The sequence below is a fragment of the Telmatherina bonti genome (genome assembly GCF_933228915.1).
Source record: "Telmatherina bonti genome assembly, chromosome: 4".
In the NCBI taxonomy this organism is placed as follows: Eukaryota; Metazoa; Chordata; class Actinopteri; order Atheriniformes; family Telmatherinidae; genus Telmatherina; species Telmatherina bonti.
The window spans coordinates 29,325,182-29,345,701 of NC_136622.1; the positions used below are offsets into that span (position 1 = coordinate 29,325,182).

At 38.6% G+C, this 20,520-nt stretch overlaps 1 protein-coding gene across 1 annotated transcript in view; it reads right to left on the reverse strand.

Annotated features, from left to right (window-relative positions):
• Positions 1-17,234, reverse strand: part of LOC306754841 (acid-sensing ion channel 1-like) — a gene marked incomplete at both ends in the record, with an annotated part of 48,730 nt that extends 31,496 nt beyond the window's left edge. The window contains 2 exons of the mRNA XM_079238932.1: positions 8,659-8,854; positions 16,873-17,234. Coding sequence (XP_079095058.1) covers positions 8,659-8,854; positions 16,873-17,234 — 558 coding nt within the window. The remainder of the gene's footprint in view (positions 1-8,658; positions 8,855-16,872) is intronic.
• Between the last annotated feature and the right edge of the window lie 3,286 nt (positions 17,235-20,520).

Below are 20,520 nucleotides of genomic sequence, written 5' to 3' on the forward strand. Positions count from 1 at the left end.
ATTTTTCCAAATCTTAGCTCCTTCCAACAAGGAGGAGAGAAAAGGATATGAGGGCAAATAAATCAGACCTGTTAATTAAAAAATTCTTTGGTTGCTCTCGTCCCAGTTTAAAGCGGTGCAGAGGATCATCATGTACATTTTGTGTCCTATCTTGAACTTCTCTTGACAAAATGAAAAGTGAAATAGTAGTAACTCGATAGAAAAAACTGAATGTAGTCATTATTTATGTTATGCTGACTACCCAACTTTTAAGTCACATTAAACCAAAACACAGTTTGCCTGATTTGGGGTCAAACCAGTCTGAAATGCAGCAGTCACATCCAGGCTTTTCCAAGGCTGCCTCCAGCCCACATAGAACCCGGCCTTTAAGTCACCTGCACTAATCCTTAGAATAAATAAACCATGTGCACAGCATTGCAGCCAGCCTGTGCTATTTTCAGCCCCACTGTCCTTTTCTCTCAGTCTGAAATGTCTTCATGAAAAGTGTTTTCCCCTCTCAGGCTTGGGATGGTAGAGATCCATCTTAAACTGGAGCTATAAAGACGTTGGACTTGCTATTTAACTGTAACAAAAAAGCATTAGAAATCTCTTTATGATGGGCAGATTTTTTTCTTGTAATTATTTAGACGAGTGTTACAGTTAAAGCAGGGTGTTAAAAAGAAAGACGGGGAAATTAGATAAAACAACTCATAAAATCCCATCACAACGGGTCGCAGTTATTTTAATCTATTGCACTAATTCATATAAGTTGTAAAATAAAGCTATGGGTTTTTTCCCCTTTGTGGGGCTTGTCATCCTGATATCCTGAGTTTGTGAAAGAGTTTATGTGAACCTAAGCTGTGTGTATGATGACTTTGTATGGTTCAATGTGTAGAGATTGAGGGAGGGTGGTTGTTTAACATCCTGGTTTTAAAAGGATGCAGTTTAGTTTTACTTGTCCTGCTGTGTTGTGAAGTCTCACTGCTGACAGATGGCTTTCATTTACAAGATAGCCCTCTGTTATGAGCACTGAGCCTTCACCTGGTGATTTGGACAAAGGAGCGACTGCTCCTCAGTCAGCGTTTGCAGTTGGTCAGCACTAAATGGCTCTTACTCAGCAAAATGAGGCAAATGTTAATCACATCTAAGGTCGTTCATAAGTTCATCCCAGTGCTGCTGTTGTATGTAGGGATGTATTTAAAATGTGATTTCCTGAATATCTATCTATTCTCACTATAGCAACACAGTTTTATCTTTTTTAAAAGTCAAGGCTGATGAGTTTGGGAGTCAAAGGAGTGTATCACAGGAGCAAAGAGAACAAAGGAAAGGGCGTGAGGGTGAGGTAGACTAGGGAAGATAAGAACGAGAGGAGAGAGCATGACATGAAAACATAATGAGAATCACCATGCCCATGGGAACTGACGTGAGGCATGCTTTGTACAAGAGTTGCAATAAAGGAGGAACGATGAAAACTGTCTAAGAATCAAGGGAGAGGCGGGAAGACAAATATAGGATAACACTGTCACGTACGTTTGTTTACTCAGCACAGGAACATGTGGCAGATTCACGAGCCAGGAGGTGGAAAACTCCTGTGTTGACCCAAAAGTTGTTGGGTGTTTTAGATAATGACTTCACATCCTTCCCTCTGGCTATAAAATATGACAGAACGCCTTTGTATATTTTTGCCAACAGAAAGGTGGGCAGATTTTCTGGTTCTGTCACCCACACAGCTCAAGTTGTCACAGAAATATGAGCTCACTTACACACAGTGCTGCCTTGCCAACAAATCATTACTAAAAGGGACTTTTTAGCAATAAAATGATTAGTTGGACACACTAAATGATTAAGATCCTTGAATTCCAGTTTTCTGGAGTTTTAAATTAATCTTCTGTGGCATTTTCCAAAGTATTCCCAGTATCAGAAAGTCTATCTTTCAGACAACCAGTGGTTTCAGTTGATGCCAAATCCGTCTGAAAGTAACTCCTCAAAAATATCTTAAGAAAATCATCCATCACCTTTAGTCAACTTTATGCATGTATTTATTATGACAGTTTTACTTTAAATCTGATGCATTATGCAACTGTGCACTGCTTCTAAAACGGCAATGCTCAGGGCAACACTCTGTAAGAATGTAATAAAGATATTGAGAACAAAACCCGTAGAAAAGATTCTTGAAGCTGTATATGTCACAGGATTCCTCAATGCATCTGCAGTGGCGCAGATGGCAAATGATACATATAAATGCAACATTTCTGTAGGCTGTCTCGTTTCTTCTCCGAGGCACAACATGTTTTACATTTTGTTTGCAAAATCTACAAATGCATGTTGCCTTCTTGAGACATGACAGCGATCACAGTGCAGAAATCATAGCCGTCACGACAGCAGTGAGCCAGAAGCTCGCAAACACACATCTATTCCCGGGTTAGAACTGTCAAAGCCTGACTTTGATAAACAAAGAAAGGGCCAAGCATCCAGCCAAAGGAAGCTCTTGTCAGAGCGAGACTCTCGCTTGGTTTGCTTTTACTGGAGTTAACTGGTAAGTGTTTTTTTGTTTGTTTTTTTTAAATGAACACAGTTTGCTGTCTAGGCCTGCAATACCTCAGAGTCCAATTAGCAGAGATGATTCTCTTCAAATGATGAGGAGCACAGGAGGAGCTCTGGGAGCTTTCGATAACTCTGTTATGACCACTGGAGCGTTTATCCTTGAAGTGTTGCTAAAAGTGAAGAAATTCAATAACAATCCACATGAGTGGGTTGTTATTACGTTTCACTATCAAACACACTTCCTGGTTAATGAGGAATGGCATGTTAAAAAATGAAGGAAAAGCACAAAATTGTAACAAATGACCTAATCTCTGATTGCCGTGAATTGAAGCTTCAATAGAAATATTGAGTTATAGCAAGAAGTTAGACATCTGAAGCCTTTTTGGTAAACAGGAGTACAGCTAAATAAACTGGTGCAATAATAAGAAACCTGCTGGACTGACTTTTCAGTAAGAGAACAAAATTACCCCAAAAGCATCTCCAAAGCTCAGTAATTAACATTTTATAGTTATTTTCTAAGCTTTTTCCTCAGGATATTGCTGTCCTGAGCACAAGCCTATTCTACATAATTAGTAAACAACCTCCTTTGGCATGTTTTAACATGTCAGTTAGTGAGATCAAGCAGTTTTACTTTGCTGGTTTTGATCAGCCAGGATATTCATGTTTGCCATATGCGGGCTGCACTGATCCAATGAAGTAACAGGACATTGGCTGCAGCTTCATATTTACAACTGTGAGAGGGACGTAGATCTTCTTTTGCAACTCGCTGCAAGAAAGTGCATCTATGTGATCGTCTGAAGTAAAAACGTCACATCTGACATTTAGGTTGATCTAAAATAAAACTCTCAGAGGAACAACTTAGAAACTTGTCAAACGAAATGTTCTGTCAAACTGAAGAAACCAGCAAAGACTTCAGGTGACTTGTCATTAAACTGAACCATTTTGCAGCAAAAAAGGGAATATTTGCTAAAAATAAAACAAATTATTATTATTAATAATAATAATAATAATAATAATAATAATAATAATAATAATAATAATAAACATCTGTGCTTCTCTTGCAGAAAATTAAAATACAGTTTTCCATTTCTCTTTGCTACATTAGTTGAAAAAAAAAGATCCTAGAAACATTTTATACCATTATTTTGTTTTCCACAACATTTAGGTCAAACAGTATTTATTGATAATAACATTTCCTGTAAATCAGTTGAGAAATTAATCACAAAATGCCTGAAAGAATTTTTTTAATCATCTTTTCTTAACTTGATTTTTTCACAAAGATCAGTCAGTTGCGATACTCTGCTTTCCTTATTCATCAAACACCGCGCAGTGCAACGATGAAAAGATTAACAACCCCTGCATCAAAGACTGTCTTCAAAGGACCAGCACTTTACAGTTTTGTGGACCTGTGATGTGATGAAGATTACAGAGGGAAGTTGGTCAGAGAGAAATAAAGGTTTTAAACCTCTCCAGGGAAAATACCTTTTTACTGTCACTTTTTTCTGGCCAGATGCAATTTTCCAAGTCCCCTTTGCTCTTCAAAGAGTCTCTATTACAGTAGACACAGCTGAAACGGGATAAGACGGAGGAGTTTTACAATCAGCCTTGGACTTGTGTGCTACATAAATTAACCGCTACATAAATTATCCATCCCCTTCAATTCTGCAGAAACACAGAAAGATCTGTAAGATGCCTCAGTGGGAATCAGAGTCCAGATGACAGAACCACACATGCACGCACATAAGCACACACACACACACACACACACACACACACCAAACAACATTTTGCACAATCCATGTGTGTGCATTTCATATTCCAGTGCTGCAAAGAATTACTGAGGTAGAACTGATCAAATGTTGGGAAGCATGAGCTCACAAGCAGAAGGCTGTCTCGAATCCTATCAACGCCAAAGTGATGATGCAATGTTTGGGGTAAGGATGCAGGCTTTCTGCTCAGCCAGCGACTGCTGCATCATTAACGTGGCACAAAACCGCAATCTTTCCACTGCCAGCTCAGGGGACTGCTTAGTTGTGGAAACGATATTTCTCAGTGTGATAAGAACAAACTCATTAAAGGCCTTGTTATTTTTCTCAGTCAAACTTACAGCAAGTGATCTCAGTTTATGAAACCTTAACAGACTTAATAGCAACATGCCTGAAAAGCACGAGCATAACTAAGAGCATCAGCAACAGCCCCTTTCTCTTCAAGTGACCCAGTTAGTCATGACACTGTGGCAGTAAGGCAGTAGGACCCTCAGACAGGAGCAGCTGAACATAATGTGCTCCATGCTTTCTATCCTGTAATGTCACAATTTCTAGCCTAAAAACGGTGTGAAAAACATGTTCTGTGCTCTCTCTCTAGAAGAGCAAAGCATGAACAAGTTTACAAATATCTTTACATGAATGAAAATAACTAACGAAATTCTACAACTCTGACGCTGCACCAATCCAACTTTTTGTCCCTTGATACCAATTTAGATACCAGAGCTTTCTACTGTATGTAGGATTTGTAAAATACGTGTATGCCCACCTCACTCCCTTGTCTGGATCCCTCTAAAACGTGAAGAAAAAAGTGTGAGCCTGGGAATGAAACTAAACCTATACAGTAGTACATGCTAAAAGTCTAAATTACAGCCATATTTCTGCTTTGAAAGGAACGTGTAAAAACAGTATTGTTCAGACGTAGATGAAGAAGAAGAAAAATAGCCATATTAGAGGTTGTAGAAACTAGTTTGTGATGATACACATCAGAGTAATTAAAGATTAGTCTTCTTAAGCAATGCAGCACCACATAACGGCACGTTGATGTTGTTAAAGAGGTAGAAGGGTTTAAAGGCATTCAGGAAAGGCAAAGACAGAAAAGAGCAAGAAATATCCGGAGCTCAACCGATCTATTGATGGATGACATGTAGATTCAATTTTTTAAATAGTGCTATCTCTAACATGACCACTAAATGCGAAAGGATTTTCGCTTTTTCTTAAATGTTTAATAAATGTTGTACATTTTCACCAGTACAGCAAAACCAGATCCCATTTAGCCTTCTCCTCAAGAGTATTTTAGTGTGTGATATGTCACAGCATTTATAATGTGAAACCCTGTATATTATCATAAAAATCAGACACACATTGGACACTTCTTATGTTGACTATGTCTGGTTCTGTGCTACAGGATTTTTTATTCATATAACAGGAAACTACTAGTCACACTTTCACTATGCAATGCCCCCACCTGAGACATGAAATTATACAACATGTTCTTGTTCCATTTCTCTCAAAGCAGGTCTACAAGGTATAGGGCCAAAAAAGCATCGATTAGCCAATAATATAAGGTGCTTAGCAAACTAAATAGTGCCAGTGAGCCAGCTCCAGCTCCTTCCACAGCAGTAAAGCTACAGCAGGTTAAAACAGCAGGTGTGAGCACAGCCAGTCCCCTGCCAGTCTGCTCATAAAGCTCAGTGCTCATTGAGCAGCCTCACATCTTCTGCCTGTGCCTAACCAGGCTCTGAGAAAACAGGGCATACACTTACATCTGATTGTCATCTCACTTTTTACCTTGTACCTACCTTCCAACTTCACATTCAAGTAAGTATTTATATTATATATGTGTATACACACACACACACACATACACACAATTATTGGAAACCTGCTTTAGACCGACTTTTTTAACTAAGAGAACATTGGCCTAAATAGACCCAAAAGCACCTCAAAAGCTCAATAATTAACATTTTATAGTCATTCTCCAAACTTACTCCTTGTCATTGTGTATTACTGGGCATTAACATTTCTCCCTTCTGATCTATTTGGTCCTCACACCCAAACCCAATCTAAGACTAAAAACCTCTCAGATGGAAATCAGCTCCAAAACACCTGAAGACGTGCTATCAACAGACAATGCCACTAAACTTCATCCAGTTTATTCAAGGCAGCAACCTTAAACTCCAAATTAACAAGAATAATTAAGATAAAGTTATAACAATAAGGTTTGATGGCAGATTTATTATAACCAAGCAAGTCCACTCCCACAGGGCAAACTTCCTCTGGCGTAAGTTAAACACAATAATGTCGTTGAGCTGCTTAAATGCATTCCCTTTACCAATTTTAATCCATATCCCTTCTGCACAGGGGTTTAATTTCAGAGGATATATCTACACAATACCTTCTTTGCTGAGAAAACCAGCAGTAGATGAAAAGTACACACACACATTTACACAAAGTTAAAGAAATTCAAGTCAATAAAGAGGCTCAAAATAACGTTTGGTCTTTTGTTATTACTGACACTTGAGGGCAAAGATTCAAAACATATTTTATGTTCAGACTCACCAGAAGCTGATTGGGCAAAAAGAGTACAGAGAATAATCGATCTAGGGAATGTAAATATAATTTGCACTGATCATCAAAGGTAAATGACAAACCAAAATGCACAAACAGGCTGAATTAAAGCAGCAGCACAAAAACAAACGGCAGTCAGAGTAACACGTCTTGCCTTAAAGTTCGCACAGAGGTATGCTCAGTGGGAGGGTTTCATCTTCCTATAAATCATGCTATTAATAAATAATCCTGTTTTTTTTGTTTCTGTGTTTTTGTTTGCAATGAAGTCAAATAGGTGAACAGCAGGTGACTTCAGGGATGCAGCATTTAGGGAAACATTTTCCTTTCTGTGGTGTTACTGAGATCACAACCATCAGGGATCATGTTGGAAAAACCTGCAAGAGCAACAGTTTATTAAGACAAGATTTTTTTTTTTTTTTTTTACATCTTTCTAAATAATTTAGAGCATCAAACTAGAAATGACTATGGGAGTGAGGCAAAGGAGACCATGTTTAAAGGAGGACAAAGGGAGAAAGATATTATGAAAATGAAAAAAGATTTTAAAAGAGGAAAAAGCTTGACATTGGTATTAACTCTTTCAGAATGAGAAAATGTGAGAGCAATCTGTTTCACACTGTAAAAACAAAGAAAAAAGTAATCCTCTTTGGGAGAGATAGGGGTGTTGTGAGTTAAAATATTAAAATGTTTATTGTAAAAACTGACACACATACCACCCCTCCCTATCTGGAATGCCTGTAAAAGTTACATACAGCTTTTACCATCATGCATTTTAGGCCAAACGTATCCCATTCAATAAGCTCACGTTAGGTTGAATCCACCCTCAGCCTGGTTCAGACTAAAGTATTTAAGACTGGCACGATATCTGTGTGGGTGGACATTAATAATGTATTGTACTATCACTTCCATTTCAGTGGCTACACATCAGTTAACCATCTGAGGTGCTGACTTCAGCTGTTGCTTAGCTGTTGTTCATCTGTGATCCGAGTACTTTCAGCATGACTTGAATCACTTTTCACAGTCTGGTTGTTGTTTTTCTCTTTGTCTCTGTAATTAACTCACCATCAGGGGAAAATGAGGTTTCCCCTCAAGGATGTCTTGTGTAGAAATGGTTGAATGAATATGATTAAAATACAGTATAGTGAAGAATGTAGCCAGAGGTGACAATTCCTGGTCCAGAAAGTAAAAGTCCTGCCATGTTTTTGGATCTACCTGTACATTTAGAACAGGTGTTTTCACTAACAGGCTCGTTTACCTGGCAAATAAACTCTGCTCATTAAATTCAGCTCATTTGGTGACTTGTCCGAACAGCTGCCGGACAGGACTTTTACTTTCTGGACCAGGAATTGCCACCTCTGAACATAGCCTATAAACTTCTAATTAGTTCTTTATTGGTCTATTTAGATAAATAGCTGCGCAATGTGCACAGTTTATGAGAAATGAGTTAGAATTGTGTTTCTTAGTCCTGGTTCTCAAGTACCACCTGCATGTCTTAGATGTGTTCCTTCTCCAACACACCTGATTCATATTAATGAATCTCCTCACCAAGTCCTCCACCAGCACCTCCAAAACATGCAGGGCAGTTCTACTGGAGAAATACTGAGTTAGAACACTTCTGCTTGTAGGTTTGAGCATGTAAACAATGATTAGCTACTAAACAAGGAAGAGTAGCCCAAATGGTCCATATCCAGTATCCAAAATACTTCCTGGAAGCCACAAAAGCGCTACATGTTTAATGATCAGGCTTTGTTTGCTGGGTTTACAGAGCGTCGTCTAATTAAACCTTCTTGAGAAAAAAACTTACAACTTTGAAGTCGTCTGGTCTACACTCTGTGCCGTGGAAGTGGCAGGACAGCAGCATGTCACTGATGTCGTGGCCGGTGCGGTCGTAGAATTCCCGCATGTTGAAGGGTCGCGGCTTGAAATTATGGAAGTCGGCCTTGACCTTCAGGCTCTCCAGCACGCTCTCTTCCACAAGGTGGATATCTCTGATCTCATACCTGGCAAAGACATGAAAAGAGAGATATGTTCTCCTTTAATAGCAGTTCAGTCGGGGCATTTGAGTTTTCAGTACCTCCAGTTAATCAGCACTGCCTTATAAAAAAAAAGTCCACCTCATAAGGATTTTTAGCCTTTGAACATTCAGGAAAGTTTTATGAGTTTTAATCAGTGAACTTCTGAGTTTTAAGGTCTTTCCACTGGAGCTTAAAGTCCTAACTGAAGCAAAAGGAAGAGAAAAGACACTAAAACTGTGCCGTGCATTTTTTGTGACATTTGCTCTCAAATGAAAGGCATTACCAGAGTCTAACACTTTATTGGACAGTTGGTAAAGTTCAGACTCAGGCCCATAAGCCTGAGAGAGACATATAATCAGTGTTTAGCAGAAGCTGCAGGTACACACTCCAGGAGAAAAACATCTTCACTGCTGGCTTCTCCACTGTGTTTAGCTTTGTTGTTTCTTTTGCCATAAAACATTTAACTTGACTTTCATTTTCATTCTTAAGCAGAATAACACCTTTAAAACTAAATTATTAAAGAGTGGGGATGCAGTCTGACAACAATAAAGGGAATTTTCATCAGCGCTGTCAGTGTAGCAGCTGACAAGCAGCATGCACCACGGACGTCCAACAGAGACAACAAGGATGGACAAACAGCCTCTTGTTCTCACATTTCTGAATCTCTTGTTAACTCCATATGTACATGTAGGAGGAAACTGAAGCGCTCAGATGCTGCTCACATTTGGTTTGTGATTTTACATGTTTTTAATATCATTACTGAGAGACCAACCAGCAGGTTTAACACTAAAAGCTATTGTTTAAAAATACCTAAAGACTCTTCCCACCTTTCAGATTTATTGACTCCTGTACTGATAGACATCTCACACTTAATCCAACTACTCTGAACACAACTCTGAGGAAATTCTAATCTGTGCTAACCATGATGTAAGAGCAAGCGGCAGCCTAAATCTCTTTAGCAGCCAGTTGTCTAATTACTTCTGAAAACTCCCCTTTTTTTAGCCTAATGAAATTCAAATTGAAACTTAGCTCCATAAAATGGGCTTGTTTTTGTTTTTCCAAATGAAAAGGACAATTAGAAGATAAATTGGCTATTTATTGGCTCTCTTTTAGTTTGCATTTATAATCCTTTTTATAGCATCATAAGGACTTTGTTTGTTGTCATATGGAACATTTATATTTTTGAAGTTTGTTTGCTAAAGCCATTCTTAGCCTACTAGCAAATATCGGCTATTTTACAAATCAAATTTCTTAATATCAAACTCTTTGGTCATGTACACATAAGAAACCTGAATTCTGTAGGGTCTGAATCACAAGTGGATAGCTTGAAGTATACATATGCATGCACTAAAGATTTGAGACCATATTATAATGAAAATACTCAAAACACATTCAGGAATCACCTGAACATGAGACAGTGTTTCCAGATTCACATCAAATGATCATATACTGGCAAAGTCGGGCCCAGCATCGGGTACATTTGTCTAGTTTTTCATTTGGATGATGGACATATGATATTTGAAGTAGTTTGCTCTAGTTCTGAGCATTACATGTGCAAAAATATGCAGTTTAGCTAAATTTGGCACATGCAGCATCCCAGCATTTGGTATGCAAACACATGGAGACTGTTTGTTTGAATAGAAAGTGGGTCTCATGGGAAACAGTTACAAAACAATAAACTTTGTACTTTTGCTGATGAAAACAAACTAGTTCTCAAATTCTTCTTTTTGTCTTCTTTAAGTGCAACACAGCACAACCTAAAGAAACAAAAATAAACAGTAGATGCACCAAAGAGACCCGAGACAAGAAACTGAAGAGAAAACTGTAAAACGAAATACAGAACAGGAATAACGCCGGGCTTTATTTCACTACTGGAGAGCTCAGAGGAAAAACAGGATGGATGCACTTAGATTTCTTGTTGCCATCAGTAAGTAATTGATTAGATGTCTTGTTCTGTGCTGCATTTGATTTGCATGACTTTGTTGCTAAAGCAGCTGACATGCGGGATTTTAATCACGAGAAGAATATGATTATGAACATTTCTCCCTCTGCTCTGTGTGGGTCGTAAATTGGGGGGCTGAAGGCAAGACTGATTCTTATATCAAAATGTCCACAATGTTTATATACTAAGATATTTACTTAAATTCTCTGTATTGTGGCTAAAAAAAAGCCCATCACAGCAGCAGTGTGGTGAAGATATAACCTTGTCATTAACAGATTACATAAAGACTTCCTCTCATGTTTCATGTTTTGTTCAGTTTGTGCACAATTCACAACCACTCCAAAGGGTCTCTGCTGATCATCAGTCCGTTTGCCTCATTCAGATTGCTAAATGTAAAGGGAAAAGGAAAGAAGAAGAAGAAGAAGAAAAAAAGTAATAAAGTGTCTCATCCTCAGGATGCTGCAGGGCAATGATGACTTCAGGAATGTACATAATAAACACATATTCACCGTCAAAACAAGTCAGAAGCACTGAGAGTTTAGATGAGAAAGTTATTATTTACCAAGTGATATGTAAGCTAAAAAACCCAGAATAAACTGGAAAAAGAGACCATCCTAAAAATACCAGTTTATTTACAAAAGAATAAAATACTTGAAAACTTGAATTGGTGGTTTAAGGGGTTGGACATAGAAAAACGCTGAATAGTATTTTCTCTTAGTTGAATTCAGCAGACATAAGAAATTAACCAAACAAAAACAAAATAAGACAATGGGGGTTTCGATGGGGAGACCCAGGTCAAGCTATATTACGAAACAAAACTCTACCATGAATGGAATTAAAACAGAACCCCATAACAAATTATCGCAAAACATAACAAAAAGCACTGGAAAAACTACCCTCCTGCTGAATTCCTCCCTTTGATAAGACCAAGAGTTGAAAACAAAACCAGCAAATGGTCCATTCAGTAAATCAGCAAAACCTATTCTAAAGAAAACTAAGAATGGGAAGAACAATGGTTACACAGGCTACTCTGATGATATTATAAAAGAATTACAAACAGATTAACAGAAAATAAAACTTCAAAGAACAAAGTGTTAAATGAGAAGAATAAATGTACTTGGTCAGATTGGAGTCCGGTTGTTCACCCCTTTCTCCCAATCAGGGCACGCAGGTGACTGAAACACTGTTTAAACCTCAAGGTTAAATATAAAAATCCACAACAGCCACATAACCCATTCTGCTAAAGAAAACCTTCTATCTCAGACATGTTGCCTCAGCAGTCACTCAAACATTGCTCTTCCTCACCAAATATGACGAAGACCTCTGCTGCTCTCAGGTGTGTTGAGTCGGGAAGAAAAAACTGAAATAGGCTCCACCCCTTTTTATAAGCTCTGCCTCCTTAGCCCCTACTGGCATCCACCATTCCACATATTTAATGATGCTTTAACATGATTTCAGCTTTATTTATATGGCGCCACTTCACAACAATGTTCACTTTACATACACGAATCAACATATTATACATCATTTCAAGCCAATTCCTACATATCCTATAATAGAAACCAACTGATTGCATCGAGTCATGACTTCGATCCAATCCCCCATGATCAGGCTTTTGTTGGTTGCAGTCCACATTTTTGCTGACCTCTTCACCATGTCAACAAATTCAGCTGTGTGGTCTGTGGGCAGGGAGCCAGGATGTGATTAGATTTTGAACAGTGACATTCAGTCCTAAAACTGTAGGGACTGTGTAAGCCAGAGGTCTCCAACACCAGTCGTCGAGAGCTACCATGCTGCAGGTTTTAGTGTTTCCCTGGTACAACCCAATTGATTCAAATGAAAAGGTTCTCAAATAACTTGTTGTCATCCTCTTCGCCTGCCAGTTAATGAGACATTGATTTGGGTCAGGTGTGTTGCAGCAAGGGAAAGGCTAAAACCTGCAGGATGGTAGCTCTTGAAGACCGACGTCGGAGACCCCCTAGTGAAGGCTTTAAAGGTTACTGCTGTAAAACCGGGTTGGATCACAGCTGGCTGTCACTTTATTTGTGAAATAACACACAGACATTTGGATGTAAACAAGTACCAAAGGTTGTCTGGTTAATGTGTGTGATGTGATTATAGTCTGGGAAGTGTTTTATGTGACAAAACAACTCATCAAACTCAAATATTAACATTTTTTAAAATTGATCTGCTAGACAGTTCTGATTAGCGCATGCAGCAGCCTTTACTATACGACATGTGATGATCAGAAACGTTGATATTTACCTCAGCAGGTACAGTCATTAGGAAAAGTATCAGTAACAGGACCACTGTGTGCATCGTTCACAGTCATCTCTGTGTATCATTATATGAACCTTAACATTTGATAATAAGTTATAAATATTAGTATGATAAATCCACATTTTTAATATTGTAATAAGTTTATTTTTACTTTCCTAAAATGAGTAACGAGTGGATTACAGTTTTGGTTTTATCACATAGTACACGTTTTCTGTGAGCCTTCAATGGAATAAGCAGGTGAAGATAATAAATGCATAGATGGATTTTGAGTTTATACATAATTTAAAATTAAGTTATTATAATTACTTAATTAATTAACTAAATATATGTTTCAGAATTTACACTCAACACTAATGGTAACTTCCTACTTTTTTCCCTCTTCCTCTCTTCTTGTAATGTCTGATAGTTCCACGTGTAAGTGTTGAATTTTCATTAATAACATTCACCACACTCTCAGTAGTTTGGCTTTCTGTATTATTTCTGTTTTGACCCACCACTCCTTTATTTTTTAAAGCCAAGTCTAGAATGAAAGCCGGTGAGTGACTGAGTGGGGAGCTGGAGGACCCACATAGCATGCTGCATTATTGTTGGCACTGGGAAACTTACTTTCTGCTAATGGAGCTGACCATACAGCCTTTTACTAAAAGAGAGCAGAATAGCTGTAAATGTTCCTGCTCTCCACCCTCGCTGGGATCTCCCACCGTGCTATTATTAAAAATGTCACTATTTTAATGGACTCACCACAGAACTGATTGCTTGGAGTTTTTTTTTTCTTTTTTGTCTGAACGCTGCCTCAAATAAAAGTCCTTTCAGAAGTTCCTTATATTGTTACATGAATATAGACTTTTATTGATCTTTAGGGGGGGAAAAAACTTATTAATATAATGCCTGCATTTTCACAGACTGCATGAATAAGAATGAGCTTCAGCAGCTGGCTTTATTAAACTCCGAGCTTTGATGTGTTTTTACATATCTAGCTGCTGAATTTAGCAGCAAACTTAAAAGTATCCTTTTAAATCACAACCCTCTCTAACTTTAAGATCAGGCTTAAAGCCTTCCTTTCTAATAAATCTTATAGATACGGGTGGTCTAGCCACTCCGTAGTTATGCTACCATAGGCTTAGCCTGCTGAGAGACGTCCCATGATGCACTGAGCATTTTCCTTTCTTCATTCTGCTGCTTTCCTAATATATAGAAACAAAGACAGTATTTGCATTAGCATATTTCTCTTCTTTCTGCAGGTCTTCCTGTAGAACATGTTAGTCTTTCATCTGTCTTCCCCGCCCTAACCAGTCAAGGCAGATAACTGTCTCTCTGAGCTGGGTTCTACTGAAGGTTTTTTCCTTCCTGTTACAGACACAATACATAAATTTAGCTATTTTTCCAGTGATGTATCCCCTATTGATGGCTAATTTGGTGTCCATCTTGCATCCTACCTAACCTGTTAACTCTCTCCAGCCAGCAAAAGAGGATCTTAACATAACTCTTGTTTTGTCCCTTTCTCTCTCTTAATCTCCTTGTGCTTCTTTGCAGAATCAGTGATAATGAGCCAAAACTCTGCTGCAAAGTTACACAAAGTCCCAGATAGGAATGTTGTATAGTGTATAAGTGTTTCTCAGCCTCAGGATGCGGCTAGACAGCTTCGGCTCCAGAAATGCCCATGATAGACGTCACTGTGTCATCCAACAAGCCAACAATGCAGAGTTTTTAGGTTAGAAAGTTATATAATGCTTTTTTAAAAGGGAAGTTTTTGCCTTTTCATTGTCACCTCATACTCAGCATGGGGGATTGGATCAAAGTCAAGATTTGATGGAATCAGTAAGTTTTCCCTCGGCTAGGCTTTTTAGACTGAACTGGTTTGAACTGATGTGTCTTAAGGTGCCCTGAGACGACATTGTTGTGAAGTGGCGCTATACAAATAAAGCTGGTATTAACAGAATTAGTTCCACGTTCAGGAGGGCGAAAAGACATCAAACAGTGCAGCTGAAATCCTCTAATCATTCCATCAGTAATAACCAGCCACGTTCTGGTTTGAAAATGGGGTCATCGATTTTTTTCTGACATTATCATTCGTCGAACCCCCACAAAGACAGCGGCAGAGGCTGGTTTTTGTTTGACTGAGAAAGATGTTAATTGAGGAGGAGCATTGAATCTCCCATGTTTGAAAATCGGACAAATCTGCCAACAAGGCACTTATGAGATAAAGTCCCATAAGTGCAAGCTTATACAAAAACAGCAGAGGCTGCCCCTTCAGCATGTGTGCAGCCTAAATATCATGCCACAAGACATTTCCCAGACCAATGGCTCTAAACATGAGAAGTGGGTGGAGAACAGCGTTAAATGGATTTCATGCCAGGAGCACTTTCATTTCTGACCGGGGGGTTGGAACAGCTAAGTGTGGCATTGCGTTGCTTCTCTACCTTGCCAAGGGAGGCAAGATAATGAGCACTAAACCTACTTTAGAGTGTACTAGTTGAGATGAGTGCAGCCCTGACAGAGTGGGAAACTTCACCTCTTTTCTGCTGTGGTGTTCAACTTTTGGAAATGCTGACTTATCTGAAATTAGTACGTATTGTATAGTCAGAACAAAACAAAAAAATAAGTGTTTACTGTCAGCTGATCATGCGTTGTAGGATAAAATGGTGAATTTAACATACAAGGGCTTTTTTTTTTTTTTTTTACATTTATACAAAATTTATGATAGAAGTGATTTGATTATCAACACGAAAGTAAATGCCTTCAGAACTGGCAGCTGATAACATACATCTCAGACAACAGACACCTTTATCTCCTGAAATACATTTAAGCACCAACCGTTGAGAATAAAGTCATTGCTAATTGCTTTATAGTTGCTGTCTCAGTTGACATTTAGAAAAATATTACAACACCACAGGGCAAGCAATCAAAAAACCTTTTAAAGTGAGGATTAGTCAGAGTCTCTTGCCTCTCGGTGTGCAATCTTTTCTTTTCTTTTCTTCCTCTGCTCCTTGGAAAGAGAGCATGCATGATTTTAATTACTGAAAATATGTGATTCCGGTCATTCTATTCTATTAAAAAAAGAAAAACATCTTCAACAGCTTAGAACCAACTGGATATAAATGCACAAGAGGAGTTGATTTCCAACGCTGCTGAAGTCTCAGACACAAAGATGTAAAATGCATAAATGACAAGAATGCCCGTGGCATTTGGCATTTCACTTGTAATCAAAGGAAGCAGACTCTCCACATATCTGCCTCTGGTGTATACAGTTGCCAAGGCGCTGGTATCCAGACCTCTCAGCTGCACCAACAAAACAGCTGGAAGTTTCTGTTTAAATTGCACACTTAAGTCAACGCAGACAAGCCTGCTCTCTGGACACTGCATGACTCAATGAGACCAGATCACCACAATCAAAGTATTCAGTCATGTATTTGGGCAACAATACTATCAGAACTGGACTCTTTTTTTCTGGGTCATGTAAGTCCTACTAATTTAAACAAATGTATAAAAGTATGGTTCATTTTTAAGCATCCTTTACAGTTGACATGTGTCCTACTTGGATTTGTTACTGTTGCCTCTGAAGTCTTTTTCTGAACAGTATCCACCTCAAAACTACAATATCTCTCTTTTAACTGCATCAAGTATACAAATATTTTCAACTTAGCTAAAGTAAATCTTAGAAATATTTATTTTATGTAATGTGTCTGTTAAACATTATTTGGAAAAGACAAAACATGTATATAGAAACACTTTTTGATCATCATAATCATAAAATAAAAAAATCTAATCAGTCACTGATTACCTCTGGTTGAGCAGGGCGAGAAGCTCCCCCGCGTGGTACAGGTCATTGCGCGTGACCCGGCTGAAGCGGAACGCGTTCAGGTTGCAGAAGGTGATTGATGGGAACGCCATCATCGGGGTCGCGACCTCATCCAGTTTTGTGACGTGGGGGTACTCGAGGTAAAAGTGGATCCTGTCCACGCAAACGTACAGCAGAAAGGTCAGAGAACCTAAGAAGAAGACGACCCACAGGCAGCGTTTGATGCAGAACCGCTCGTACGTGAAGATGTGAGACACTCCGTGGAGAGTCGAGCTGTGCGCAAAAACTTCGATGGGTGGAGGTTGATTTGAGTCCATGTCCTCGGTTTCTACTTTGAGATCCATCGCCAGGCTTCAGATAGTAGTTCTTAAAACAAATTGAAAACACTCGTGAAGAAAGTATTTAATCACCTGTCATGCACCCAAACAGGTGTAAACGCGCAGATGGCCGCTCGTTGACCTGATGCGGTGGTGTCGCCATCACTCACGCACCCCAGTAAACAAACACTTTGTGCATTTATGCGCACAGGTAATGTCTTTCACAAACAAGCATGCAAAAGCAACGTGACTGGAACGCAAGCACAACTGAGACTCCAGAGCAAAGGGTCCATCACGGCTGCGCTACGGCGGTGGTTCTGCTGCTCCTCGCTGGGTTGCAGAGCAACACAGAAAAAGAAGGCATGACAAAATGTTTCATCAGCTTGTGACTCGCTGGCCGATCTTAAGTCGCCTGAAGCACGTATAATTCCTGCACGCCAGCTAGAAGAAAACGTCGGAGCTCGAAGAGGGAACAAAGAAATCCTTTTTGACACTTGAGCGCATTTGTGAAGAGTTGCTCCGCTTTACGCGCGTCCTGTTGTAGCCGCAGGTTTACAGGTTAGATCAGGGGGGGTTGTGTGTCTGAAGGAATGGGTCGGTGGTGAGTCGTGAGGTTTCTCCTCCTCTTTTCTCCCTGTGTGGGTGTGTGTGTGTGTGTGTGAGAGAGAGAGAGAGCGAGAGAGAGAGAGAGAGAGAGAGTGTGTGTCGGTGTGAGAGCAGCAGCTGGGGAGTTGAGGTAAGGAGCAGACAGGAGGCTGACGCTCTGCTTTTTGCTCACCTGTGACTTAAACAGCTTTTATGTAATCCACAACACCAAACCTCCTGCGCGCATAAGAGACAGATGATGACTCAAGTTCCCGTTTAATCATGTTTAGAATTTATTCACGTGCACTTCTAATAGAAAATAATACAGTAATGCTAATAAGAAAACTAACTTTTCCAAAAGTTGATCTTTTAATCATTTAAGGACAACATCGCCTGAAACGACGTGTTCAAATTCGAAAAGTCAAATAAAATTGACCCAAATGGTGTTACAACAAATCGCATTTGAACTAGTTGGCTGTTCAAATTTACAAGGATTCAATAAGCAAACCAGAGAAGTAGACTTGCTGGAATATCTCAAACAGGCACGAGATATGTTTTATCAGGGATCATTGGCTGTAAATACGGCAGTAAACTGGGTTTTAAAGCGAATTTTCTAGCACTGCTTAAAAGTAATGGAAGCTCGTCATTCAAACTGCATTGATACAGCGTTTGTATATGTGTTGTTTAGTAAATGTACACTCTTAACCCGAAGTAGTAGACTTTACTAGAAAATTGCGTGGAAACCCGTTGCCTTAAACCCTTCTAGTTTTTACACAATGATATGTGTAAATACATTTAATTGTGTCAACTAAAGAACCTCAGTACAACTTTGTAAACACATTTGAAAGTCTTTACTACAATTGATTAGTTCACATAAATTTCTTCCTAGTTGTAATAAATTATTACAATAAGCTAAAATTACATAACAATATATATATAAAATAACCAATATAACATTATTTAAAGCTACTTATAATCTTTTGTTAACATAAATAATAGCATTTCATCTAATGTAATTATCCTTTTTTATCTTCAAATTGTATTGAAAACAACATGAACTTGCATGGAAGAGAAGAAAAACAATGTTTTAATGTTCCACTATTTCATTTTAATCAGCATCCTTGAGAAACACTGAACACAAAATAGGATACAATCTTATAAATGTTCAACTTAAAAAAAAAAAGTACATTTGAACTGTGTTAAAAGAAGCTACAGTCTCTGTTTTGGTAAGTGTAATCAACTGAAGCAATAACTTACTGTATTGATTGATAAAACCTACGCTGCAACATATGTGAAAAGTTATGTTGCTCTAAAAGAGAACTACGGGTTTTTAAAATCTTAAAGTAGTATAAAGCACATCTTCCAAGTAGTATGGTAGATGTGGATTCATGATGGCACTAATGCGCGCACATGGTTGAATTTACAGCTTCAGCTAATTACATTTACCATCAACACTGACTGTACATTTAGAAGTGCTGAATGTTTCTGTAGCAAACTGACATCAACTGGATATTACAATGCAGTCTTGAGTATACATTTTTTCATCTTGTCATGTTGAACACAAGTGGCTGGACAGTCATGTCTCTCAAAACATTGTAAAATGAACATTATTAACTTTAGTAAAAACTGGAAGTTGTTGCAGAGCTGCTGCATTACTTTGTGCAGGTGAACCTGATAAAGTGGCCACATCCAATGCCCTTGACTGTTCATTAACAACACGAAGCAACATTTCTTTTTAGTGCAAGCTTGTTTTCCAATGTTTTTAACTTTGGTTTTAGTTCACTGGCCCAGCTCAAGAAGTAAGTTGAATGAACTGGAATGTGCACTTCATAGATCTGGGGTAGTTGAGATGCATTGCGTATGCAAGTCCAAAAAGAATGCACATAGGTTTTGGCAGGTTTTGAATGTTGTCCATCACAACTTGTTCCTCGATGATTTTCATTGAGGCTGGAATAAGATGCAAGGAGGATGCAGGCACGGCACCTTCAGGTTTAACGAGGAGGATCCCAATGTCGATGTTGTGGAATGAGTCATCAACATCAGTCCTTAATAAATTAGAAGAGCACAATAGAGACAGTTCTCATTAAATTTCCATCAAGAATTGATCAAAATAATAAAAAGGAACATCTACCCAGCATCATCATGCGCTTTTGGTACATGGAACAATACCTTATTCTTTTAATTATTTCAAACTATGCTTTTCTTTGGTTTTCTTCAAATCAAGGAACTGTAATCAGGGTTCCAGTTTCCCACTTGTACCTAATAAAATATAGCATGAGACACAAATTAAGATTAAAGGAATAGTTTAGATTTTTTTCCCCAAAGTGGTGCAAGAGGTGTTTTAAGCTGGTCAGCATATCAACTACAGTCGATGGTCATCAGCCTTTCACCAGTTTGGAGAGGCAGCAAGGGGATGTAGGAAGGTGAGCAATATACTTTTGTGGACATGGTTAGGGGGACTTGCATTTACAGACACCTAGATAAATCTGTATCAGCTTCAGCGGACACATTTAGAATTTTTTTAGTACCTTACATTGCTGTCTGATCTTTCAGACTAATAAATAAAGTTTTATCAATCTTCACACCGACCGAATGACACTGGCAAAATGAGTCATTTTAGTTTACAAAACACAAAGGTTGTTGGTACTAACGTGTCCTCTGTCTGTTAGTTTATGCTGTTGTGTGATTTCCTCCAATCAAAATCAATCAAATCATACTAATAATCACA